This window comes from Salmo salar, chromosome ssa02, assembly GCF_905237065.1.
Source record: "Salmo salar chromosome ssa02, Ssal_v3.1, whole genome shotgun sequence".
Taxonomy (NCBI): Eukaryota; Metazoa; Chordata; class Actinopteri; order Salmoniformes; family Salmonidae; genus Salmo; species Salmo salar.
This window is the reverse complement of record NC_059443.1, coordinates 22,199,074-22,224,206: the sequence shown is the minus strand read 5'-3', so window position 1 is coordinate 22,224,206 and position 25,133 is coordinate 22,199,074. Positions and strand designations below refer to the sequence as shown.

Below are 25,133 nucleotides of genomic sequence, written 5' to 3'. Positions count from 1 at the left end.
GCTAACACTTACAGTCATTATAACAACTGCATACCAGGTCATTTTACAAGAGATTCTTTATTTAAAAATATAGACAACTGATCAACTTTGTTCATACCTTAATCAAACAAAGCAATGCCTGCATATACTGTATGTGATTTGAGAATAAAAATAGATTGTCTTTAGTAAAATCACCTGTAACAATTCAATGTTAAAAAGTGCTGTCTAATATCATACAATCCAATACATGGCATTTCACTGTACTTGTGCACCTGACATTAAAAACTAGAAACTTGAGTGCCATCTATCTACAGTGGCAAGAAAAAAATATGTGAACCCTTTGGAATAATCTGGATTTCTGCATAAATTGGTCGTACAATTAGATCTGATCTTCATCTAAGTCACAACAACAGACAAACACAGTCTGCTTAAACTAATAACACACAAATTATTGTATTTTTCTTGTCTGTATTGAATACATCATTTAAACATTCACAGTGTAGGTTGGAAAAGTATGTGAACCCTTAGGCTAATGACTTCCCCAAAAGCTCATTCGAGTCAGGAGTTAGCTAACCTGGAGTCCAATCAATGAGACGAGATTAGAGATGTGGTTAGAGCTGCCCTGCCCTATAAAAAAACACTCACAAAAATTGAGTTTGCTATTCACAAGAAGCATTGCCTGATGTGAACCATGCCTCAAACAAAAGAGATCTCAGAAGACCCAAGATTAAGAATTGTTGACTTGCATAAAGCTGGAAAGGGTTACAAAAGTATCTCTAAAAGCCTTGATGTTCATCAGTCCGCGGTAAGACAAAATTGTCTATAAATGGAGAAAGTTCAGCACTGTTTCTACTCTCCCTAAGAGTGGCCGTCCTGCAAAGATGACTGCAAAAGCACAGCACAGAATGCTCAATGAGGTTAAGAAGAATCCTAGAGTGTCAGCTAAAGACTTACAGAAATCTCTGGAACATGCTTACATCTCTGTTGATGAGTCTACGATACGTAAAACACTAAACAAGAATGGTGTTCATGGGAGGACATCACAGAAAAAGCCACTGCAGTCCATAAAAAAACATTGCTGCAAGTCTGACGTTAGCAAAAGAGCATCTGGATGTTCCACAGCGCTACTGGCAAAATATTCTGTGGATAGATTAAACTAAAGTTGAGTTGTTTGGAAGGATCACACAACATTATGTGTGGAGAAATAAGGCACAGGACACCAACATCAAAACCTCATCCCCAGTGTAAAGTATGGTGGAGGGAGCATCATGGTGTGGAGCTGCTATGCAGCCTCAGGGCCTGGAGAGTTTGCTATCATTGACGGAACAATTAATTCCCAAGTTTATCAAGACATTTTGCAGGAGAATGTAAGGCTATCTGCCAATTGAAGCTCAACAAAAGTTAGGTGATGCAACAGGACAACAACTCAAAACAAAGAAGTAAATCAACAACAGAATGGCTTCCACGGAAGAAAATACACCTTCTGGAGTGGCCCAGTCAGAGTCCTGACCTCAACCCGACTGAGATGCTGTGGCATGACCTCAAGAGAGTGGTTCACACCAGACATCCCAAGAATATTGCTGAACTGAAACAGTTTTATAAATAGGAATGGTCCAAAATTCCTCCTGACCGTTGTGCAGATCTGATCCGCAACTACAGAAAACGTTTGGTTGAGGTTATTGCTGCCAAAGTAGGGTCAACCAGTTATTAAATCCAAGGGTTCAGATACTTTTCCCACCCTGCACTGTGAATTTTTACAGTGTGTTCAATAAAGACATGAAAACGTGTAATTGTTAGTGTGTTATTAGTTTAAGCAGACTGTGTTTGTCTATTGTTGAACTTAGATGAAGATCAGATCAAATTTTACGACCAATTTATGCAGAAGTCCAGGTAATTCCAAAGGGTTCACATACTTTTTTTGCCACTCTATCCATCCCTAGTTTCCATGTTAAGTCTCCCAGAGAACAGTCAGCCCTGCAGAGTGACAGGTGTGTCCTCTGACTAAGTGATCCTGAATAATGGGAGCATGATGATGGGGCTTTAAGGAATGTCAATAACTCAGGGATAACACCTGCAGAAGACCCGTCTGTGCCCTAACAGTACTGACACAACTATTACTGTACAGATATAAGAATCAATCACTTGTGGTAACCAGACCATGGCACAGAGACAACCTGGATGGGTGTGATTGAATGGTATAGTGAATATGGTACAGTGAGAAGAAATATGACAGATTGATACATACCTAGCCTATTTTGTAAAACAAGAATATGTACATCAAGACAGTAGTAAAAGACAGCAAAACTACAGTAGTTTGATCTTCACGCCCAAGCAGCAACTTATCAAAGAACCATTCAAATATACAACATCCTCCTATGCAGTATTAATAACCATATACAAACCAATACAAAGACTTCAAATATGACATATAATGCTAATATCTTTTTGATATGTTTGTGGTTGATTAATGCAAGATAGAGACAGAAGGAATCTGTATAGCTTTTAGCTTCCCTATCTAAATATTAGCTTGAGTACTACTGCAACACTAGTAAATAATACATTTCACATTTAGATTTTAGCCATCCTTATCCAGAGTGATTAACAGGAGAAATTATGGTTAAGTGTCTTGTTCAAGGGCACAGACAGATTTTTATCACGTTATCAGCTCAGGGGTTCGAAACAGCAACCTTTCAGTTACTGGCTACCTGTCGCCACCTAATACTCAGTAATATACACCTGTAATACTATAGATGGGTGTTAAATCTGTATTACCCTAAACACAACATTTAACTAAATTCTTAGTGTGGTTCTCATACCTGTGTGTGACACATTACAAGTTTGCCTGTTTTACAAACAGCACTGTCTAAAACTGCTTTGTAACATGCAATTCCTCACTCATTGGTTTGAATGTGCAACAAAAAAAAACATGAGAATAAGTATAAGTTACAGCTGGCAATCAATAATCAGGCTCACTGCCAAATACATTAGGAAATATTGTGAAAGCATGGCAACACTTCCATCTTAGTCTATCAGATCTGGACCAGGTGGAACAACTACCATATTGCTTACACTGTACCAATCCTATTCTCTCAGGTCTACACAAGTGAAGTCGTGGACAAGGGGATGTGTCTGACTTTCTCTCTCTCCCCATTAGCACCTCCCCTATCTCTCTCTCCCTCCCCTAATTATCCTATACATATGATGAATAGTCTTGGTCCCTCTCGGTTTCTCTTTTGATTCGACATAGAGAAGAGAAACCTGGGTCCCCTACTTGGTCTATACAGTCTGCATCTCTCTCCCTCTACTGATCTCCATACTTGGTCTCCAGCTCCTCTGCAGTCCCTCCCAGGTCCATGTCTCTCAGCTTATCCAGCAGGTGGTACAGTAGAGGGCGTGCTAGCACCCCTCCCCCTCCCTGCGCATTTCCCTTAGCCCAGACCCTCAGCATCTGGTACTGGGCTTCCTTAGTGTCACGGAGGTGGTCATTCTCAGCCCTCTCTATCACTATGTCACTCACACCCAGCGAACGCACCAGCTCCTTCACACGACGCAGAGGGACTTGGTCCAACACCGAGTAGATCAACTCAGAGACTGGAGGGAGAGAGGAACAGAGAGAGGTGATAGGAGGGGAGAGAGATCAAAATAGAGTTCAATATACACTACATGGCCAAAAGTACGTGGACACCATAGACAAACATTGCCAGTAGAATGGCCCATACTGAAGAGCTCAGTGACTTTCAACGTGGCACCGCCATAGGATGCCACCTTTCCAACATGTCAGTTCGTAACATTTCTGCCCTGCTAGAGCTGCCTCGGTCAACTGTAAGTGCTGTTATTGTGAAGTGGAAATGTCTTGGGAGCAATAATGGCTCAGCCACACAAGCTCACAGAATGGGACCACTGAGTGCTGAAGCGCACAAAAATAGCCTGTCCTGCTTCATGAAATAGGTTTCCATGGCCGAGCAGCCGCATACAAGCCTAAGATTACCATGCGCAATGCCAAGCATCGGCTGGAGTGGTGCACGCACATACCGCCCCAACAGATCCACAGATGATGCAATCTCTACTGCACTCAAAACTGCCCTTTCCCACCTGGACAAAAGGAACACCTATGTGAGAATGCTATTCATTGATTACAGCCCCGCATTCAATACGATAGTGCCCTCAAAGCTCATGACTAAGTTAAGGTTCCTGGGACTAAACACCTCCCTCTGCAACTGGATCCTGGACTTCCTGACGGGCCGCCCCCAGGTGGTAAGGGTAGATAACAACATATCTGCCACGCTGATCCTCAACACGGGGGCCCCTCAGGGGTGCGTGCTCAGTCCCCTCCTGTACTCCCTGTTCACTCATGACTGCATGGCCAGGCACGACTCCAACACCATCATCAAGTTTGCCGATGGCACAACAGTGGCAGGCCTGATCACCGACAACGATGAAACAGCCTATAGGGAGAAGGTCATAGACCTGGACGTGCGGTGCCAGGACAACAACCGCTCCCTCAACATTATCAATACAAAGGAGATGATTGTTGACAATAAGAAAAGGAGGACCAAGCACGCCCCCATTCTCATCGATGGGGCTGTAGTGGATCAGGTTGAGAGCTTCAAGTTCCTTGGTGTCCACATTACAAACAAACTATCATGGTCCAAACACACCAAGACAGTCGTGAAGAGGGCACGACAATGCCTATTCCCCCTCAGGAGACTGAAAAGATTCGGCATGGGTCCTCAGATCCTCAAAAGGTTCTACAGCTGCACCATCGAGAGCATCCTTTTAGCCTGAGTTTCTGTACAGCACTTTGTGACATCAGCTGATGTAAGAAGGGCTTTATAAATAAATGTAATTGATTGATCCTGACGGGTTGCATCACTGCCTGGTATGGCAACTGCTCGGCCTCAGACCGCAGGGCACTACAGAGGGTAGTGCATACGGCCCAGTACATCACTGGGGCCAAGCTTCCTGCCATCCAGGACATCTATACCAGACGGTGTCAGAGAAAGGCCCTAAAAATGGTCAAAGACTCCAGCCACTCTAGTCATAGACCGTTCTCTCTGCTACCGCACAGCAAGCGGTACCGGAGTGCCAAGTCTAGGTCCAAAAGGCTTCTTAACAGCTTCTACCCCCAAGCCATAAGACTCCTGAACAGCTAATCAAAGGGCTACCCAGACCCCTCTTTTACGCTGCAGCTACTCTCTGTTTATTATCTATGCATAGTCACTTTAACTCTACCTACTTGTACATATTGCTATTGTTATTTTACTGCTGCAGTTTAATTATTTGTTACTTTTACTTTTTATTAACACTAATTTTTTGTAACTTCTTAAAGCATTGTTGGTTAAAGGCTTGAACGTAAGCATTTCACTGTAAGGTCTACACCTGTTGTATTCGGCGCATATGACAAATAACATTTGATTTGATTTATAAAGCTCACCGCCATTGGACTCTGGAGCAGTGGTAACGCGTTCTCTGGAGTCATGAATCACGCTTTACTATCTGGCAGTCCAACGGACGAATCTGGGTTTGGTGGATGCCAGGAAAACGCTACCTGCCCGAATGCATAGTGCCAACTACAAAGTTTGGTGGAGGAGGAATAATGGTTTGGGACTGTTTTTCATGGTTCTGGCTAGGCACCTTAGTTCCAGTGAAGGGAAATCTTAACTCTACAGCATACAATTAATTACATTGTAGACGATTCTGTGCTTCCAACTTTGTGGCAACAGTTTGGGAGGGCCCTTTCCTGTTTCAGCATGACAATGCCCCCTTGCACAAAGCGAGGTCCTTACAGAAATGGTTTGTCAAGATCGGTGTAGAAGAACTTGACAGGTCTGCACAGAGCCCTGACCTCAACCCCATCGAAAACCTTTGGGAGGAATTGGAATGCCGACTGTGAGCCAGGCCTAATCACCCAACATCAGTGCCTGACCTCACTAATGCTCTTGTGGCTGAACAGAAGCAAGTTCCGCAAGCAATGTTTCAACATCTGGAAAAGCCTTTCCAGAAGAGTGGAGGCTGTTATAGCAGCAAAGGGGGGACCAACTCCATATTAATGCCCATGATTTTGGAATGAGATGTTTGACAACCAGGTGTCCACATACTTTTGGCCATGTAGTGTATCTAAAAAAAAGCTTTCCCATTCCAACACACACAAAGCTTGTTTTTCCGGAATTTTCAGAACATTTTGGGGAGTAAAAATGTATTTCCATTCAAGAAAACTTAACCCTAACCTTAACCTAAACCCAACCCTAAACCCAAACCTAACTCCTAGCCCTAACCTTTAAAATCCTCACCTTTTCAGAATTGTTCTTGTTGTCCTACCTTGTCAGAACATTCTGATGATTTGTCTGGACATTCTAGTCCGGATAAGATAGGGAAACGTGCACCCACACACGTTCGCATGCACGCACATGCACACACACTTACTCTTGATCTCCTTGGGGACACAGGCCGGTAGCTTCCGGAGGGGCTCCTGTTCACTCTCACACACTGGGCTATATGAAGGGATACTCTGGTTGAGAACGTTCTCTGGGTCCTCTTGGATCAGCCTCTACAATCACAGAAAATGGAAAACATCATAATTCTACTATACAGAACTGCATCCACTACCAGTACATCCTAAACCCGGGGAGCACAGTACAATCAATAAAGGAAATCCTATTGGTTTCCTCCCATCACTATGGTGCAAACAATCTATAAATGCTCTTAAGTGTTCCAAACAGTAGTTGAAATGGTATCTATTTTTTCTCCAATAAAACCCTTTAAAGGTTTTTATCAGATTGGTTTTGTCCAGTCAGGTCAGAGGTGAAATATGAGATGTCAGGGGTCAAAGGTGAGAGGTCAGAGATGTGTCTCACCCGAGTAGACTTCTCGGAGCCCTGAGAGGTGATCTCAGCAGAGAGAAAGGAGTTTGACCCCTTCGGTTTCCGTCGGACCACTAGTACGCCCATGATCCCCATCACCACCAGCAGCACCACACAAACACAGCCGAACGCAGCCAACAGGTAGGGAGACCAAACACCCCATCCAGTGTCTTCAGCTGGAAAGAGGGGCAGACATGCAGAGTGAGAGGATGAATACAGCCACTACAGAAATAGTCTAGTTCCAATATATTTAAGCATAACAACAAAAAAGTTTCAAAGTATCTTGTGACCCACCAAATAAACAAACTATGTTTCTAGCCAGAACCCAGCCACAAAGTATCAGAAACTCACGTTTGGGAGTGGGATCTGTGCCTGAAGCACACTCCTGCTGACAGTCAGCTGATCTACAACTGGAGAGAAGATACACAGAGGAAATTGTATGTTATTGAAGGGGAAGTGGCCCGTTTGTGAAGAGGAAATTATTAGTATTGAGTCATGTGAAGAACAGCTCTACAGAAGAACCATTCAGGCCCTCCTGTTGCAGCATAACCACCTCTGGAAAGACAGAACACTGAAAGAGACCATTACCAGCCCTTTATCAGTGGTCAGCACTGCCTAAGGTCTTGATGAGCAGTAGATTAGGGTGAATCAGATGTGTTAGTGCTGGGCTGGAACTAAAGCCTGGACATGATGACCTTCTCCAATCTTACATAGCAACAGACTGTAGGTCTCCAGGACCAGGGTTGGTGTGACCACAAAACAGCTGACATGTCAAAATGTTGTTGCACAACATTGCATACAGTTTCTATTAAACTTCCCATTTCGAAGCAGAATGTTCATAAAGCAGACAAACCCAAGAGTTTTAACAGACAAAATAGTGTCAGCTTGTTCACAAGCCAGTACTTACTTTTGGCATGGAAGACAGTTCCTGTTGTTTTTCTGGTTTCGGAAGTCCATACATTCACACACTGTATCTCTCTCTGGAGTACCTGTCAACAACAGTATGTACACTCAGTACAAGCACACAAACAAATAGTACTAGTAGAACAAAACAAAGGGTTGTGCTTATTATGTAATAACCGTTATACTGTGTAATCCATAAGTAAATACCAGGTTGGTTGGAAAGACGGGAAACATTATGAACCACACTAGCAAGACAAACTCACATGGTTGTGTTTCTCTCTCTCCAGGTCCACATGTCTTGCAACGGAGACACTCCCGTGTTACCGAGTCTATTCTCTTTTTGTAGAAGCCTTCAATGCAGCGACACACTGTGTTCCTACTCTTCTTGCATGGCGACACCTCTTCCTCATTGTCTATTGGTGTATGGAACAACACAGCCAAGAAGAACAGAACAGAGAGAAAGAGAGTGCGGAGGGGGGCAGAGACAGAAGACATTTGTTATCATGACATTGTTTTTAAATGTATTTTGTACATAATTGCATGTTATTGTAAATTGTAGGTTTTTGTAAATAATTGTATAGTACCATCACAGCGTGTACAGCGGAGGCAGTTCTTGGCGTAGTTACTCCTCTCTAGGTATGTCTTGCCCTCTTTACAGGGTTCACATTGGCTCTCACCCTCTTTAGTGCAGTCCTTCTTCAACTTAAACCCTGGGGAACACAAGGCATACATACTCTAAGGGGGAGGGCAGTGGGGGGGAGTGGGGGGGGACAACACAATCCAGCATATTTATTTACTGTAAAACCTGGTAATACAGAGCTAAAACTAGGTTAGAGAGTGACAAATATAGTAAACAGTATGTAAGGCCTGTAGTATGACAGATGACTGAACGGCTGACAGAATACACAATAAGAGTATAATCTTGAAATAAGGTTTTTGTTTAATGCTGGAATCCTTAATTGGTGAAACTCCATTTGGGATATTACAACAACAAAGAAGTTACTACAAACAACATAGGTTTTCCCCCTCTGACATCAATACACAGGCACACCTCTCCCCGCTGCACCGAGCGAGCCAATTGAAGCACACGTAGCCTTCTCTTTTGCCTTGTGCAACATTTGGTGATCCAGAAACAAGAGACCACTTGTGTGGCTGTTTTGTACGGAAATCTGGGAATCATGCTTTTTGTAAATACCGGTAGGTAACGGTCCTCTCCAAGTTTAGCTGGAATTTAGCCACGGAAATATTTGGAAAATGTGATTGGTTGACGATATGACATTGGCCTATGTCTCTTGCGCTGTGCAGGATATCAGATCTCAACAACATTGGAGAAGTGTTAGAAGCGTCCATCAGCAGTTGAAACAATAAGAAAGCATAAACAAGTTGAGGGATGGGGCCGGAGAAACGTAGCCACTCTCAAATTCATAGACAGAGCTATGCAAGGACTGACCATCCAGGATATCAAAATGATAGTTTTAACCATGTTTTGAGACTATACAATGTTTGTTTAGATTTACTTTGATTACAAACATTGGACTAAAACAAGCTTATATGTTGGGTTCTGATGGGGTACGACAGTTGAACTAAGCTCATGGGGCATTTCTAGTTATATTCTTCAAGAATCACTGGGTACATATCATTTATTAAGTCCAAAAATGGATGCAGCTACTGTAGATTTCCCCTTTATCATCACCAGCACCACATCCTTAAGATAAACTCAGTAAAAAAAGAAACATCCCTTTTTCATGACCCTGTCTTTCAAAGATAATTTGTAAAAATCCAAATAACTTCACAGATCTTCACTGTAAAGGGTTTAAAGGCTGTTTCCCATGCTCAATGTTCAATGAACCATAAACAATTAATGAACATGCACCTGTGGAACGGTCGTTAAGACACTAACAGCTTACAGACCGTAGGCAATTAAGGTCACAGTTATGAAAACTTAGGACACTAAAGAGACCTTTCTACTGACTCTGAAAAACACCAAAAGAAAGATGCCCAGGGTCCCTGCTCATCTGCGTGAATGTGACCTAGGCATGCTGCAAGGAGGCATGAGGACTGCAGATGTGGCCAGCGCAATAAATTGCAATGTCCGTACTGTGAGACGCCTAAGATAGCGCTACAGGGAGACAGGACGGACATCTGATCGTCCTCACAGTGGCAGACCACGTGTAACAACACCTGCACAGGATCGGTACATCCGAACATCACACCTGCGGGACAGTTACAGGATGGCAACAACAACTGCCCGAGATACACCAGGAACGCACAATCCCTCCATCAGTGCTCAGACTGTCCGCAATAGGCTGAGAGAGGCTGGACTGAGGGCTTGTAGGCCTGTTGTAAGGCAGGTCCTCACCAGACATCACCGGCAACAACGTCACCTATGGGCATAAACCCACTGTCGCTGGACCAGACAGGACTGGCAAAAAGTGCTCTTCACTGACGAGTCGCGGTTTTGTCTCACCAGGGGTGATGGTCAGAGTCGCGTTTATCGTCGAAGGAATGAGCGTTACACCGAGCCCTGTACTCTGGAGTGGGATCGATTTGGAGGTGGAGGGTCCGTCATGGTCTGGGGCGGTGTGTCACAGCATCATCAGACTGAGCTTGTTGTCATTGCAGGCAATCTCAATACTGTGCGTTACAGGGAAGACATCCTCCTCCCTCATATGGTACCCTTCCTGCAGGCTCATCCTGACATGACCCTCCAGCATGACAATGCCACCAGCCATACTGCTCGTTCTGTGCGTGATTTCCTGCAAGACAGGAATGTCAGTGTTCTACCATGGCCAGCGAAGAGCCCGGATCTCAATCCCATTGAGCACGTCTGGGACCTGTTGGATCGGAGGGTGAGGGCTAGGGCCATTCCCCCCAGAAGTGTCCAGGAACTTGCAGGTGCCTTGGTGGAAGAGTGGGGTAACATCTCACAGCAATAACTGGCAAATCTGGTGCAGTCCATGAGGAGGAGATGCACTGGAGTACTTAATGCAGCTGGTGGCCACACCAGATACTGACTGTTACTTTTGACCCCCCCCCCTTTGTTCAGGGACATATTACTAAATTTCTGTTACAATTTCTGTCACATGTCTGTGGAACTTGTTCAGTTTATGTCTCAGTTGTTGAATCTTATGTTCATACAAATTTTACACATGTTAAGTTTGCTGAAAATAAACACAGTTGACAGTGCGAGGACGTTTCTTTTTTGGCTGAGTTTAGTATGTTGCCATAAGGGCAACATGACTGCAAGGGACAGGTTAGAATGTCAATTCTCATCAAATTAATATGAAGTCAATGAAATACGGGACAAATAAACCTTTTTTCTAAATTAGTAGTGTTTTAATTTGTTGATAAAATAAGGGACATGATTATTTGGTTGTGGGACGTGGGGAAAAAATGAGGGACTATCCGGCACATATAGTTACCCTAGTTCTGGGGCGAACAGTGGCACTGTTTCCCATAATGCGGATTTGATCTTTAACTCAATGCATAGTGTATGGAAAAGTATAAGTTACACCCACATTACACTCTGGAATGGAAAGGCCCAGTTGTATAAGTGCAGTGTAATATAGTACAGTACAGAAGGCCTACCTTCATGGCACTTTCGACAGCATGTCCCGTTAGCATTGCGGTAATGACTTCCCTCAAGGCATTGCAACTCCTGGGTCCTATCAAGAGGTGGTGGTGGTGAAAGGGAGAGGTCTACTGACCAGCACTGCAACATTACATTACATTGTTGTTATAGAACAGATCCAATCAAATACCAGTCATATGTAATTACTGAAAATATTTTATAACTTATTGATAGGCTACTGTATAGGCCTATTCCTGAAATTATTGACTAATTTATTTGCTGATTTAATAATTTATTAACACTGAATTGAATGGTGTGAATAATTGACAAATTTGATAGTTGATGGATTGGTGGGGGTTGATTGATGTATTGCTGAGAAATAATTACGACTAGATGGGGCATTATGTTATTGGTAGAGGACTCGGCATTATGCATCTGTTCATGTTAAAGTTTCTTACCAATAGGAGCAGAGTGCAAACGTTCAGAATGCATTTTTCCTTCCATTTCCCTCTCAAGACATCCATTCTTTCACACCACTCTTTTCACTAACACCATCTTTAAATGAACAACACCTGCAGAAAGGAGATGGGGTAACACTTGTGACAAAACTCTCTTCATAATGCTTTCACACATTAGGCCTACTTGACTTACTTTTTTTCTAGTGCAAAGAAGATGTTGTCAATATGAATCAGTATTAAGTGCAAAAATAACTTTTTTACTACCATGTCAAGGCTATATAGATATGAACTTTCTCGGAAAATAACTTACCTAGCCTAGGCATTTTTTTAGAATTTAACCTTTCATTATCTAGGCAAGGCATTAAGAATAAATTCTTATTTATAATGACGGCCTACACCGTCGTTGGGCCAATTGTCCGCCGCACTATGGGACTCCCAACCACGGCCGGTTGTGATACAGCCTGGTTTCGAACCAGGATGTCTGACGTCTCTAGCACGGAGATACAGTGCCTTAGACCGCTGCGCCAGTCGGGAGCCCATTTATGTCGAGGTAAATTATTTTCCGGTTTTCCGGTACGTACGTTATAGCTAGGCATTTTAATTTATACAAAGTTCATATCTAGTTCAAGAATAAACTCCGCTAAAGCTACAATAAAAACCGAGAAAACGTATTGTTTCGATTTCACTGTAGCCTACGCCTACTGTTTTAGCCGCAGATGTCCGATATCAATCTCTTTTCCCAAAACTACAGGCGGAGAGTTACCGTCACTTACCTTGATCAAACCCGCTCCTACATGACAAATAGTGATACAGTCGAGTCTCCAAAATTAAAATCTATTTTTTTTGTAAAAGTAAAAAAAAAATACATTTAAATCTCCCAAGAGACGCCAGGGTGTTGAGTCGCGAGTTCTAGAGAGGGGGCGGAGTCAAACGGGAAAATGGACACGTCATGCCTCGTAAGTCATTGCTTCACCGCACCCAGGCTTCAAGGAAGTCTGAATTGCAGGTTATGATACAGGTTACACCATAGGTAGTAGGATAAAGACTTGTGTTACTCGATTGAGCAATAGCAGACTGTGCGCCTAGACGTTTCCCAAGTGTATACAAAAACAACAATTGAAACAGGTATGGGGGGTATGTTGGGCGATTTTTTTTTTTTACATTCAACATCACTACGTCAAGGGAAATATAGTATATCCGAAGATATCTATGTATATTTCAGGAAGTTGTGTATCCCTGGAAATAATCAGAATGCCTGTAAACATAACCCTTTTGAAAACAGCTTGTCTCTTGGCTCAATTTACCTCGGGTATGGAGTAAATTGAGTATGGGGACAAGCATTGGGAAACATTTCTAACTACATTTTAAAGCATTTACATTTACATGTAACCTCATATCCCAGCGATAATACCTTGCATTACACCGAGGAAGAAAACTCAACCGAGGAAGGGATTAAACTTGACTAACCACTCAAATGCGAGGCGTCGTCAAAATACTATTCATATTATGCATAAAACGGACTAAATGTAATCATCATTTGTATGGGGTGTGTTGATTACCCGTTGGCTCAACTGTCCCCTCGCCAAATCAGAATCACCGTTATTCGCCAAGTACAGTTACACATACTCCGAATTTGACTTGTGATATGGTGCTGCTAGTGATGGACAACATTTAGAGACAGAATACAGACAGCAGAGTTTCAACAAAGTTTACATACATTATATATACACAATAATAATGGTACAATTTACCCCAAAGAAACTAGTGGAGGCTGCTGAGGGGAGGACGGCTCATAATAATGCCTGGAACGGCGCGAATGGAATAAAAAAAGGAAACCATGTGTTTGATGTAGTTGATACCATTCCACTGATTCCAGTCCAGCTGTTACCACCATCCCGTCCTCCCCAATAGAGGTGCGAACTATATACTTTAAAACTAGCCTATAACTGGCATCATGAAACATATATCACAATAAATGTATTTGACTTTATGAAAATCTGTTTTTTGGACCTAACTTGCTTACCGCTTTCTACCTGTAGCTCAGTTGGTATAGCATGGTGTTTGCAACGCCAGGGTTGTGGGTTCGATTCCCACGGGGGCCAGTACAATTTTTTTATTTTTTATTAAAAAATTAAATAAAAATAATAATAATTAAAAAAAAAAAGAAAAGTATGAAATGTATGCATTCACTATTGTAAGTCGCTCTGGATAAGAGCATCTGCTAAATGACTAAAAATGTAAATGTAAATGTGTTTTTTTCCTTCACAGACTCTATGAAATGATAACCTCTTCCTAAATATTTGGTCACATGATTCATTTTGTGTATGGTTTCCTAGAAACAACTAACCCTTTGGCTCAATTTACCCCACTCTCCCATATAGATATCTAGATTATAAATCTGCCTTATCTTTCTGTTACCCGTGTTTATTTGATTGCTCAGCAGTGCAGTGAGAAGTACTTCCTTTCTTCAAAACCTACTTCCTTTCTTCAGAACCCACTTCCTGCTCAAAGCTTCACAGCTCTCACCAGACTTATCTATTTCTTTATCTCTCTCTCACTCACTCACTCACTCACTCACTCAAGGGTGATTATACTAATTAATACACATTTTGATCCAATTGTGCAAACAGATCTGCAAGGAAAATTGATTATTTTAAATAGGCTATTGAACCAAAAACAGATATGGCTAATTATTCTATATGGGCCAAATAATGATGATCCACACTTTTTCGAAAATACAAGCATTGAAAGAATCTATTATTATGGTGGGAGATTATAATACGGTTTTAAGTACCAGAATGGATTGTAAAGGAAATCACTCTACAAACTACGTGGACATTGGAAATTGAATCAAAGCCTATTAGATGACAACTTGTTCTTAACTAAGACAAAATAATTCATAATTAACTTTTTTTTGTATAACATAGGTACAGCAGATTCCCTCATTGTATGGGACACTTTCAAATGTACTTTTAGAGGCCATTCAATACAATACTCACCATTAAAACAAAATCAGTTTAGGTCAAAAGAGATAGAGGAAGTACCAGCGCAGGTAGATGCTAATGGAAACTGTACTATAGAGGCACAAAATAGGTTAGAGGAAAAACAAAAAGAAATGGAGGTACTTATTCAAGAAGGATCAAGTGTAATGTATTACAAAAATAAAGCGAATTGGATGCAAAATGGTGAAAAATGCACAAAATATTTCTTGAATCTTCAACATAGAAATTCTACCAAAAATGATTTACATAAACTCGTTACAAATGATGGAGTAATCCATGATTCACCAAATTATATTTTGAAAGAGAAAGAAAAATATTTCAATTATATGTTTTCTAATAAGTCTCCTCCATTTCCACTGAATGATGTTAACGGTAAGGATTTCTTTCCTAATAATAATGTAAAATGAACAAATTTACAGAAAGACCTGTGTGAAGGCCAACTTACAGAAGAGGAACTTTTTCAGGCAATAAAATATTTTCAGTCTGGAAAAACACCAGGGCTTGACGGTATACCAGTAGAGGTATATCAGACCTTTTTTGATGTACTCAAACATCCATTATTAGCATGTTTTAATTACTCCATTATTAGCATACATTTGTAGACTTTCAGGTACTCAACAAGAAGGTCTGATTTCATCACTACTAAAACAGAACCGGTGGTAAGTATAAAGATCCAGCCCATTTAAAAAACTGGAGGCCTCTAACACTTCAGTGTTAAAATGCGAAAATCCTGGCGAAATGCATAGCACATAGAATAAAAAAGGTTTTACCAGATATTGTTCATCCTGAGAAGACAGGTTTTTTACATGGACGATATATTGGAGATAATATACGACAATTACTTGAAACAATTGAACATTATGAAACATCAAAGATACCAGGCCTGGTCTTCATAGCAGATTTTGAAAAGGCGTTTGATAAAATACGACTACAATTTATATATAAATGCCTGGATTACTTTCATTTAGGTGAATCTCTTATACAATGGGTTACAGTTATGTACAGCAACCCCAGATGTAAAATAGTAAAATGGCATGATAGTGAAGTAGACATACTTGGTATTCACATCTACAAATATATAAATGAACTTACCACAATTAATTTCAATAGAAAGTTAACAAAAATAGATAAGATTCTGCAACCATAGAGAGGTAAATACTTTTAATACTTTTTTCGATTAATCTTTTTGGTCCTATCACAGTTTACTTACTTACTAATGGCACTGCCTACTCCAGATGACTCGTTTTTTAAATCATATGAGCAAAACGTATTTCATTGTATTTGGAATGCTAAGTCAGACTAAATTAAACGTGCATATTTATATAATGAATTTGAGTTTGAGGGGCTAAATTTATTAAATATTAAATCTTTAAACCTCTCACTAAAAGCTTCACTCATACATAAGTTATACTTAAACCCAAAATGGTTCTCCAGTAGATTATTAAGAAAGGCTCATACTTTGTTCAAAACTTGCTTTTTTACCTTTATACAGATTACAACTTCTCATTTCCGACTGATTGAAAATGAAATTTTGTTTAAAGTATTGTCCTTTCTTAAACAAGCCATACAAAGCTGGTTACAATTTCAGTTTTATCCTCCAGAAAAGATAGAACAAATATTACAACAAATGTTACGGTTAAACTCAAATATACTGATTAATAAAAAAACATTCTTTATGGAAATGTTTAAAATTGATATTATATTTATTAATGGGATTATGAATAGAAACGGAGGAGTTGTCACATATGTAGCTATCGAAAATATATGGGAATGTCTGCTCAATCCAAACTTACAATCAACTGATTGCAGCACTACCACGAAAATGGAGGCGGCAAGTGGAAAAGGGAGAAGGTAGGGAACTTGTTTGCCTGCCATATATTAAACATACAAATTGGCTGAAAGGATCTGGCATAAATAGAAAAATATACCAGTTTCATCTGAGGACAAAAATTTGACAGCTGCAGGTTGCAAAATAAATGGGAGGAGCTTTTCGATGTACCAATTCCATGTCACATGGTTTATGAACTGGTACAAAAAACTACACTTCATTCAACACTTAAGAGTTTTTCAGTTTAAATTATTATATCAAATTCATGCCACCAACATAATACTATATATATGGGGCATACAACAATCTCAGCTTTGTAGATTTTGCTGCGAAGAGACAGAATCAATAGGTCATTTATTCTGGTATTGCCCCTATGTAACTTGTTTCTGGTCACAGGTTCAGGAATGGTTAAAAAAAAAATCACAAGATGCAATTAAAATGAACCTTACAAATAGCAGTGTTGGGCGATCTGAAAAGCCATAGTCAGTCAATAAATACTATAATAATACTCGTAGGAAATGTTTATCTTTAGCTCACAATCTGTGGATAATATACGATTAGAAAGGTAAACATTTTTTTGTAAAACATCATAGCATAATTGGGAAATATATGGCACATGGAAACCAAACGAGGGTGGTCTATGGTGATAGGTGGGATGGGCAGAGAGTGGCTGAGGGTTGGGTTTAAAGAGTGTATGTTTGGTTATGTATTATTGTTACAGTGAGGGAAAAAAGTATTTGATCCCCTGCTGATTTTGTATGTTTGCCCACTGACAAAGAAATGATCAGTCTATAATTTTAATGGTAGGTTTATTTGAACAGTGAGAGACAGAAGAACAACAAAAAAATCCAGAAAAAAGCAGGTAAAAAAATGTATATATTGATTTGCATTTTAATGAGGGAAATAAGTATTTGACCCCCTCTCAATCAGAAAGATTTCTGGCTCCCAGGTGTCTTTAATACAGGTAACGAGCTGAGATTAGGAGCACACTCTTAAAGAGAGTGCTCCTAATCTCAATTTGTTACCTGTATAAAAGACACCTGTCCACAGAAGCAATCAATCAATCAGATTCCAAACTCTCCACCATGGCCAAGACCAAAGAGCTCTCCAAGGATGTCAGGGACAAGATTGTAGATCTACACAAGGCTGGAATGGGCTACAAGACCATCGCCAAGCAGCTTGGTGAGAAGGTGACAACAGTTGGTGTGATTATTCGCAAATGGAAGAAACACAAAAGAACTGTCAATCTCCCTCGGCCTGGGGCTCCATGCAAGATCTCATCTCGTGGAGTTGCAATGATCATGAGAACGGTGAGGAATCAGCCCAGAACTACACGGGAGGATCTTGTCAATGGTCTCAAGGCAGCTGGGACCATAGTCACCAAGAAAACAATTGGTAACACCTTACGCCGTGAAGGACTGAAATCCTGCAGCGCCCGCAAGGTCCCCCTGCTCAAGAAAGCACATATACATGCCCGTCTGAAGTTTGCCAGTGAACATCTGAATGATTCAGAGGACAACTGGGTGAAAGTGTTGTGGTCAGATGAGACCAAAATGGAGCTCTTTGGCATCAACTCAACTCGCCGTGTTTGGAGGAGGAGGAATGCTGCCTATGACCCCAAGAACACTATCCCCACCGTCAAACATGGAGGTGGAAACATTATGATTTGGGGGTGTTTTTCTGCTAAGGGGACAGGACAACTTCACCGCATCAAAAGGACGATTGACGGGGCCATGTACCGTCAAATCTTGGGTGAGAACCTCCTTCACTCAGCCAGGGCATTGAAAATGGGTCGTGGATGGGTATTCCAGCATGACAATGACCCAAAATACATGGCCAAGGCAACAAAGGAGTAGCTCAAGAAGAAGCACATTAAGTTCCTGGAGTGGCCTAGCCAGTCTCCAGACCTTAATCCCATAGAAAATCTGTGGAGGGAGCTGAATGTTCGAGTTGCCAAACGTCAGCCTCGAAACCTTCATGACTTGGAGAAGATCTGCAAAGAGGAGTGGGACAAAATCCCTCCTGAGATGTGTGCAAACCTGGTGGCCAACTACAAGAAACGTCTGACCTCTGTGATTGCCAACAAGGGTTTTGCCACCAAGTACTAAGTCATGTTTTGCAGAGGGGGTCAAATACTTATTTCCCTCATTAAAATGCAAATCAATTTATGACATTTTTGACATGCGTTTTTTTGTTGTTATTCTGTCTCTCACTGTTCAAATAAACCTACCGTTAAAATTATTGACTGATCATTTCTTTGCTAGTGGGCAAACGTACAAAATCAGCAGGGGATCAAATACTTTTTTCCCTCACTGTATGTGACTGCTTTATATACTGCTCAAAAAAATAAAGGGAACACTTAAACAACACATCCTAGATCTGAATGAAAAAAATAATCTTATTAAATACTTTTTTCTTTACATAGTTGAATGTGCTGACAACAAAATCACAAAAAAATAATCAATGGAAATCCAATTTATCAACCCATGGAGGTCTGGATTTGGAGTCACACTCAAAATTAAAGTGGAAAACCACACTACAGGCTGATCCAACTTTGATGTAATGTCCTTAAAGCAAGTCAAAATGAGGCTCAGTAGTGTGTGTGGCCTCCTCGTGCCTGTATGACCTCCCTACAACGCCTGGGCATGCTCCTGATGAGGTGGCGGATGGTCTCCTGAGGGATCTCCACCCAGACCTGGACTAAAGCATCCGCCAACTCCTGGACAGTCTGTGGTGCAACGTGGCGTTGGTGGATGGAGCGAAACATGATGTCCCAGATGTGCTCAATTGGATTCAGGTCTGGGGAACGGGCGGGCCAGTCCATAGCATCAATGCCTTCCTCTTGCAGGAACTGCTGACACACTCCAGCCACATGAGGTCTAGCATTGTCTTGCATTAGGAGGAACCCAGGGCCAACCGCACCAGCATATGGTCTCACAAGGGGTCTGAGGATCTCATCTCGGTACCTAATGGCAGTCAGGCTACCTCTGGCGAGCACATGGAGGGCTGTGCGGCCCCCCAAAGAAATGCCACCCCACACCATGACTGACCCACCGCCAAACCGGTCATGCTGGAGGATGTTGCAGGCAGCAGAACGTTCTCCACGGCGTCTCCAGACTCTGTCACGTCTGTCACGTGCTCAGTGTGAACCTGCTTTCATCTGTGAAGAGCACAGGGCGCCAGTGGCAAATTTGCCAATCTTGGTGTTCTCTGGCAAATGCCAAACGTCCTGCACGGTGTTGGGCTGTAAGCACAACCCCCACCTGTGGACGTCTTGCACTCATACCACCCTCATGGAGTCTGTTTCTGACCGTTTGAGCAGACACATGCACATTTGTGGCCTGCTGGAGGTCCTTTTGCAGGGCTCTGGCAGTGCTTCTCCTGTTCCTCCTTGCACAAAGGCGGAGGTAGCGGTCCTGCTGCTGGGTTGTTGCCCTCCTACGGCCTCCTCCACGTCTCCTGATGTACTGGCCTGTCTCCTGGTAGCGCCTCCATGCTCTGGACACTACGCTGACAGACACAGCAAACCTTCTTGCCACAGCTCGCATTGATGTGCCATCCTGGATGAGCTGCACTACCTGAGCCACTTGTGTGGGTTGTAGACTCCGTCTCATGCTACCACTAGAGTGAAAGCACCGCCAGCATTCAAAAGTGACCAAAACATCAGCCAGGAAGCATAGGAACTGAGAAGTGGTCTGTGGTCCCCACCTGCAGAACCACTCCTTTATTGGGGGTGTCTTGCTAATTGCCTATAATTTCCACCTGTTGTCTATTCCATTTGCACTACAGCATGTGAAATTTATTGTCATTCAGTGTTGCTTCCTAAGTGGACAGTTTGATTTCACAGAAGTCTGATTGACTTGGAGTTACATTGTGTTGTTTAAGTGTTCCCTTTCTTTTTTTGAGCAGTGTAGATAAGTACCATGTATGTAAAATGTATATGTAGCAAAATAGCTGTAAAAAAAAACTAGGATATTTGACCTTCGAAGAGGGGTAGTGGAGGGGTAAAAAGGAAAAAAAAGAAACGAAATGTACCCTTCAGCCAATGGTAAACATATAATAAGAAAATGCTGGAGGAACATTAATGAGAATCAGTCATTTGTTTTTTTTGGTTGGCAACTGCTTATTGTTTCTGCAGACTCTGAGGCTCAGCTCAGTCATTTCTGTTTGTTACAGTAATCTGTGTACGCTGTATGAATAGTGAATGCTCAGAGGCCTGAGGCGAAGGTGGAGGGAGATGTGTAGAGGGTCGTCCCTGCCGCTGCTCCCTGGGCTGTAACAGTTCACCCAGGGTCATGTGATGTGGCTTGGCTTCTGTGAAAATCCAGGTTGAGCTGAGAAGGAGTAGACCACAAAGTCAATGAAACCACGTGACCACTGACTGAGAGAGACGGCTGCATATGGTTGAAACACACACACACACACACACACACACACACACACACACACACACACACACACACACACACACACACACACACACACACACACACACACACACACACACACACACACACACAGGCACAGACACATTCACCCGACGCACGCACGCACACACACACTAAACATGATAGGCAAAATATGACATTCAGTTAACCCACAAGAGTCAATGTAGCTCAAAAACCTGTTGTGTACATGTCCGTAAAGAATGTCAATGTCATTTCTCTCGGTCTGATCTGAGTATGTTTGACTGGACGGTGAATTTCAATAAGAACGGCTGCTGCTTACAGTGAAGAAAATGACTGGTCCTAAGATGAGTGTAATGTAGTCATATTCACTCAGAAATTACCTTATCATCAAAGCAACTGAGCGAGAGAGAGAGAGACAGACGGACATAAGAGAGTCTTAAAGATTGTTTTGGAACCTAATATCACCGTTATTGATGAAAAAAGAGACAAACGGCAGTGGAAAGAAAGGGGGTGGAAGAGGGGCAAGTTTAGGGTTTTAAGCGGCACAGTGGTTCAGAGTGAACTAGGGGGGTCGTCATAGAGAGAGAGAGATAGGAGTCTTTTGAAATGGCAGTTTCCCTTATGACTCATCTTTTGAATAATACTCTGACACACTGTGATCCCCAGTTCAGTCACACAGTCAGAGGGTCCAGAGTCACATCAATCTCATTCTCTCATCCTCTCTGAGACACGGTAAGTCAGACTCTACACTTCCCTACTGAAACAAGTTTTGTTCAGGTCTGTCGTTAGAGTCCTGGGCGTGCTTGATGTATCTATAATGGTATACAGTTGGATGTGTTTGTGTCATCGGGTTTTGTTACCGCTTCGTTTTTCACTGTCAGCATGTTGGCGTTTTGTCTGGAGTCAGTATCATGTGTTCTACTTTAGGTGGTCTACTGTTTCTCATGTCCTTGAAACTGTCTCTTACAGCTACTGTTGGGGCCTACGATAATGTCCTGCCATTGCAATGCTTTATCTCTTGATAATATATTGTTGGATGATATCTTTATGAATGCAGTATACACTGAGTATACAAAACATTAGGAACACCTGCTCTTTCCACGACAGACTGACCAGGTGAAGCTATGATCCCTTATTGATGTCACCTGTTAAATCCACTTCAACCAGTGTAGATGAAGAGGAGACATGTTACAGAACGATTTTTAAGCCTTGAGACATTGTGTATGTTGCCTTTCAGAGGGTGAATGGGCCAGACAAAAGATTGAAGTGCCTTTTAAAAATGGGGTACGGTAGTAGGTGCCAGGTGCACCGGTTTGAGTGTGTCAAGAACTACAACGCTGCTGGGTTTTTCACACTCAACAGTTTCCCGTGTGTATATTGAATTGTCCACCACCCAAAGCACATCCAGCAAACTTGACAACTGTGGAAAGCATTGGAGTCAACATGAGCCAGCATCCCTGTGGAACGCTTTCGACACCTTGTAGAGTCCATGCCCCGACAAACTGAGGCTGTTCTGAGGGCAAAAGTGGGTGCAACTCAATATTAGGGAAGTGTTCCTAATGTTTTGTACACTCGGTGTATGTCGATGTTCTGAAGTTCTTGTAAAATATCTGTTAAATATTGACTGTCTTCCTGTTTTTCTCTTAATTTCTCTTAGATGCATCTCTTCTGGTGGATCACCCACATCTTTCTATCCCTACCTTCTCTCCTCTCTCTTGTCCAATCCCTCACGTGCGACCAGGAGAAGCAGTATGCTTGGCCACAATCAGTGAGCCAATGGTGCTGCGACATGTGTCCACCAGGTAAGCCATTTGAAAAATACTTTTATCAGGTGTGTGTGTGTGCATGTGTAATTTAATGTGTTGCCCTTTACAGGTCAGCATATGGTGGGACGCTGCACCGGTCAGAACAGCCCTACCCAGTGTGCTAACTGCACCAGCGGCTACTACTCAGACAGCTACAACTTCGACAGAAGCTGCACATCCTGCGATGGCTGCAGCATGAGTGGTGAGTGTGTGTGTGTGTGTCTACACATTTCCAGCAACCTATGATTGGCACTGATGCTTGTCTTGTCTGTCTGTCTGTCTGTCTGTCTAAAACTGTTACTCACCTGTTTTTCTAAGTCATAGTTATGAAGGACTTTACAGATGAAAACACATAGCCTGCTAGGGATTTTCCCCTTCACTGTACCATGGTGGGACAGTCAGAGAGAGAGGGGGGCACTGAGAAACACTGACTCACCCACCCAGGAGTAGAGGAGGGTTTGGAGGCCTGGAGGGCTGAATGGATGGCATGTCTACCAAGTAATGTCAGTGGTGATGGGGGGGACAGTGGGAGCGGTTAGTGGTAGACAGATATCATCTCACCGGTGGAAATAACCTTTTTACTTTAGAGATAAACATTGGAAAGTGCAGCTGACAGAACATTTTCATGACATATTGTCATCGAGTGTAGTGGGGGACAAAAATAGAGATGAACTATTTTTTAAACTGAGGGTAAAGACAGAGGTGAGAGGTTTGAGAGTAGCCACAGACTCGGTGAACACATTTTAACTGTCATTCACTCTAGTCAAATGGCTGGTGTGTGTGTGTGTGTGTGTGTGTGTGTGTGTGTGTGTGTGTGTGAGAGAGAGAGAGAAGGGTGGGGTCAGACGGTAATATACATTTCAGTTCGTTGTGAGTCAAAAGCTGATTCAACAATGTCCTATGAGTCATTTTGAAGATGAGTTATTTCATCATATTCAAGCATGATTTCAGATTGTGTTTGACTACGTGACAAAAATACTATGTCAAAGTCAGTATACATGAAGGCACACAGAGAAATAGACAATCAATGACTTGTGTTCCGTTACAGAGCTGCAGTATGTATCCCGCTGTTCCACCAAGCAGAATGATGTGTGCAGCTGTAAACCAGGCTACCGCTGCAGAGGCAGTGGCCCCTGTCTGGACTGTGAGGAGATCCCCAGCCCGAACACACCCAAACTCATACCGACACCTCCCATCATGCCAGCTACAGCGTCAAACCACTCGGTGTCTGGTATGCATAATCATAGATCTAAGCCTGTCACCAAACCTGGTACTGGGCACAGCACAAAACCAAACCAAGGTAAACTACAATACAATGGATACAAATGATGAAAATGGCCTGAAAGTGTTCAAAGTGACATGTAAAAATGCCATGAGAGCTACATAGTTCTCTCTCTCTCTCACACAAAACAATGCCGGTGTTCATGTGTACGGCCCTGACCACTCTCTCCACTCCTTCCTCTCTCTCTCATACACACACAAACAGATGATAGCAAGTGGCTCCCGGTGTGTGTGTCTGCAGTGTGTGTGTGTCTACTGCTCACCTGCCTTGTTGCCATCTCAAAGCTCAAACCTGTTCTGCGATGGATTGGTTCAACAAACAGTAAGTTGATCTGTCCTGTAGTTCTTTTGAACACAATACATACGCACGCACATTTGACCTAACCCTCATCTTATTGGTCCATCAGGCTTCTGGTCTCCCAAAAAGACTACTCCAGCGAATCAGAGCACAGCGGACGAGGAAGTGCCCATGCCGGTCCAGGAAGTGTGTGGAAAGCCAGAGCTGCTACTGGACGTATGATGGAGGAAGTGGGTGTCGAAGGAGAGGATGAGAACTCACAAGCGAGCTGGGAGACCCGGGAGACAAACAGACTACCTCACATTCCCATTGAAGTTAAACTAACCTGAAGGCTAGTCAGGCTGCTGTATTGTTTTAATGCAGTGGCTTCTGTTCTAGGACTTTCAGAAAGGACAAGAAAATAGGACAAAAAGACACTTTGAAGTATGAAGACACAGGCTAAAGATGAGAGAGGGAGTGGGAGTCTGTGACTGAGAAAGAGCGGAGAGTGAGAGTGAGAAACGAAGAGTGAACAAGAGAGACAGAGAGAGACAGACACGCACACATGCACACACACACACACAATCATTTGTGTGCTGAGTACATGTACTGTACATGTTTATGTTGAAGATGTTTTACACCTTCATTACAATTATGCTTTTTGCTGTATCTATGCTTTATGCCAGTGTTTACTCTTACATAGTAGTGGCTGTTTAAAACATACAGTGCTGTATTTTAAATAAAGAACATAATCACAAAT

The 25,133-nt window shown here is 42.3% G+C and overlaps 2 protein-coding genes across 2 annotated transcripts; one reads left to right on the top strand and one right to left on the bottom strand.

The window, feature by feature from the left end:
* Window positions 1–38: 38 nt before the first annotated feature.
* LOC106575188 (tumor necrosis factor receptor superfamily member 1A) lies at window positions 39–12,715 on the bottom strand. Its single transcript, XM_014151520.2, has 10 exons — window positions 12,545–12,715; window positions 11,772–11,885; window positions 11,331–11,454; window positions 8,327–8,452; window positions 8,006–8,155; window positions 7,747–7,828; window positions 7,191–7,249; window positions 6,834–7,015; window positions 6,403–6,526; window positions 39–3,570 (listed from the first exon to the last, which is right to left on the bottom strand). Exons 2-10 carry the CDS (start codon window positions 11,835–11,837, stop codon window positions 3,281–3,283), a joined length of 1,203 nt encoding a protein of 400 aa, XP_014006995.1. The 5' UTR covers window positions 11,838–11,885; window positions 12,545–12,715; the 3' UTR covers window positions 39–3,280.
* LOC106575203 (uncharacterized) lies at window positions 12,254–25,132 on the top strand. Its single transcript, XM_014151572.2, has 6 exons — window positions 12,254–12,321; window positions 22,668–22,812; window positions 22,886–23,017; window positions 23,864–24,115; window positions 24,302–24,418; window positions 24,504–25,132. Exons 2-6 carry the CDS (start codon window positions 22,668–22,670, stop codon window positions 24,614–24,616), a joined length of 759 nt encoding a protein of 252 aa, XP_014007047.1. The 5' UTR covers window positions 12,254–12,321; the 3' UTR covers window positions 24,617–25,132.
* The last annotated feature ends 1 nt before the right edge of the window (window position 25,133 follows it).

Coding starts and splice junctions, on each gene's coding strand:
- LOC106575203 (XM_014151572.2), top strand. CDS start 22,668: ATGCATCTCTTCTGGTGGATCACCCACATCTTTCTATCCCTACCTTCT. Junction 22,813..22,885: donor CTGCGACATGTGTCCACCAG/GTAAGCCATTTG, acceptor TGCCCTTTACAG/GTCAGCATATGGTGGGACGC. Junction 23,018..23,863: donor CGATGGCTGCAGCATGAGTG/GTGAGTGTGTGT, acceptor GTTCCGTTACAG/AGCTGCAGTATGTATCCCGC.
- LOC106575188 (XM_014151520.2), bottom strand. CDS start 11,837: ATGGATGTCTTGAGAGGGAAATGGAAGGAAAAATGCATTCTGAACGTT. Junction 7,829..8,005: donor AGAGAGAGAAACACAACCAT/GTGAGTTTGTCT, acceptor TGTTGTTGACAG/GTACTCCAGAGAGAGATACA. Junction 6,527..6,833: donor GCTCCGAGAAGTCTACTCGG/GTGAGACACATC, acceptor CTGTGATTGTAG/AGGCTGATCCAAGAGGACCC.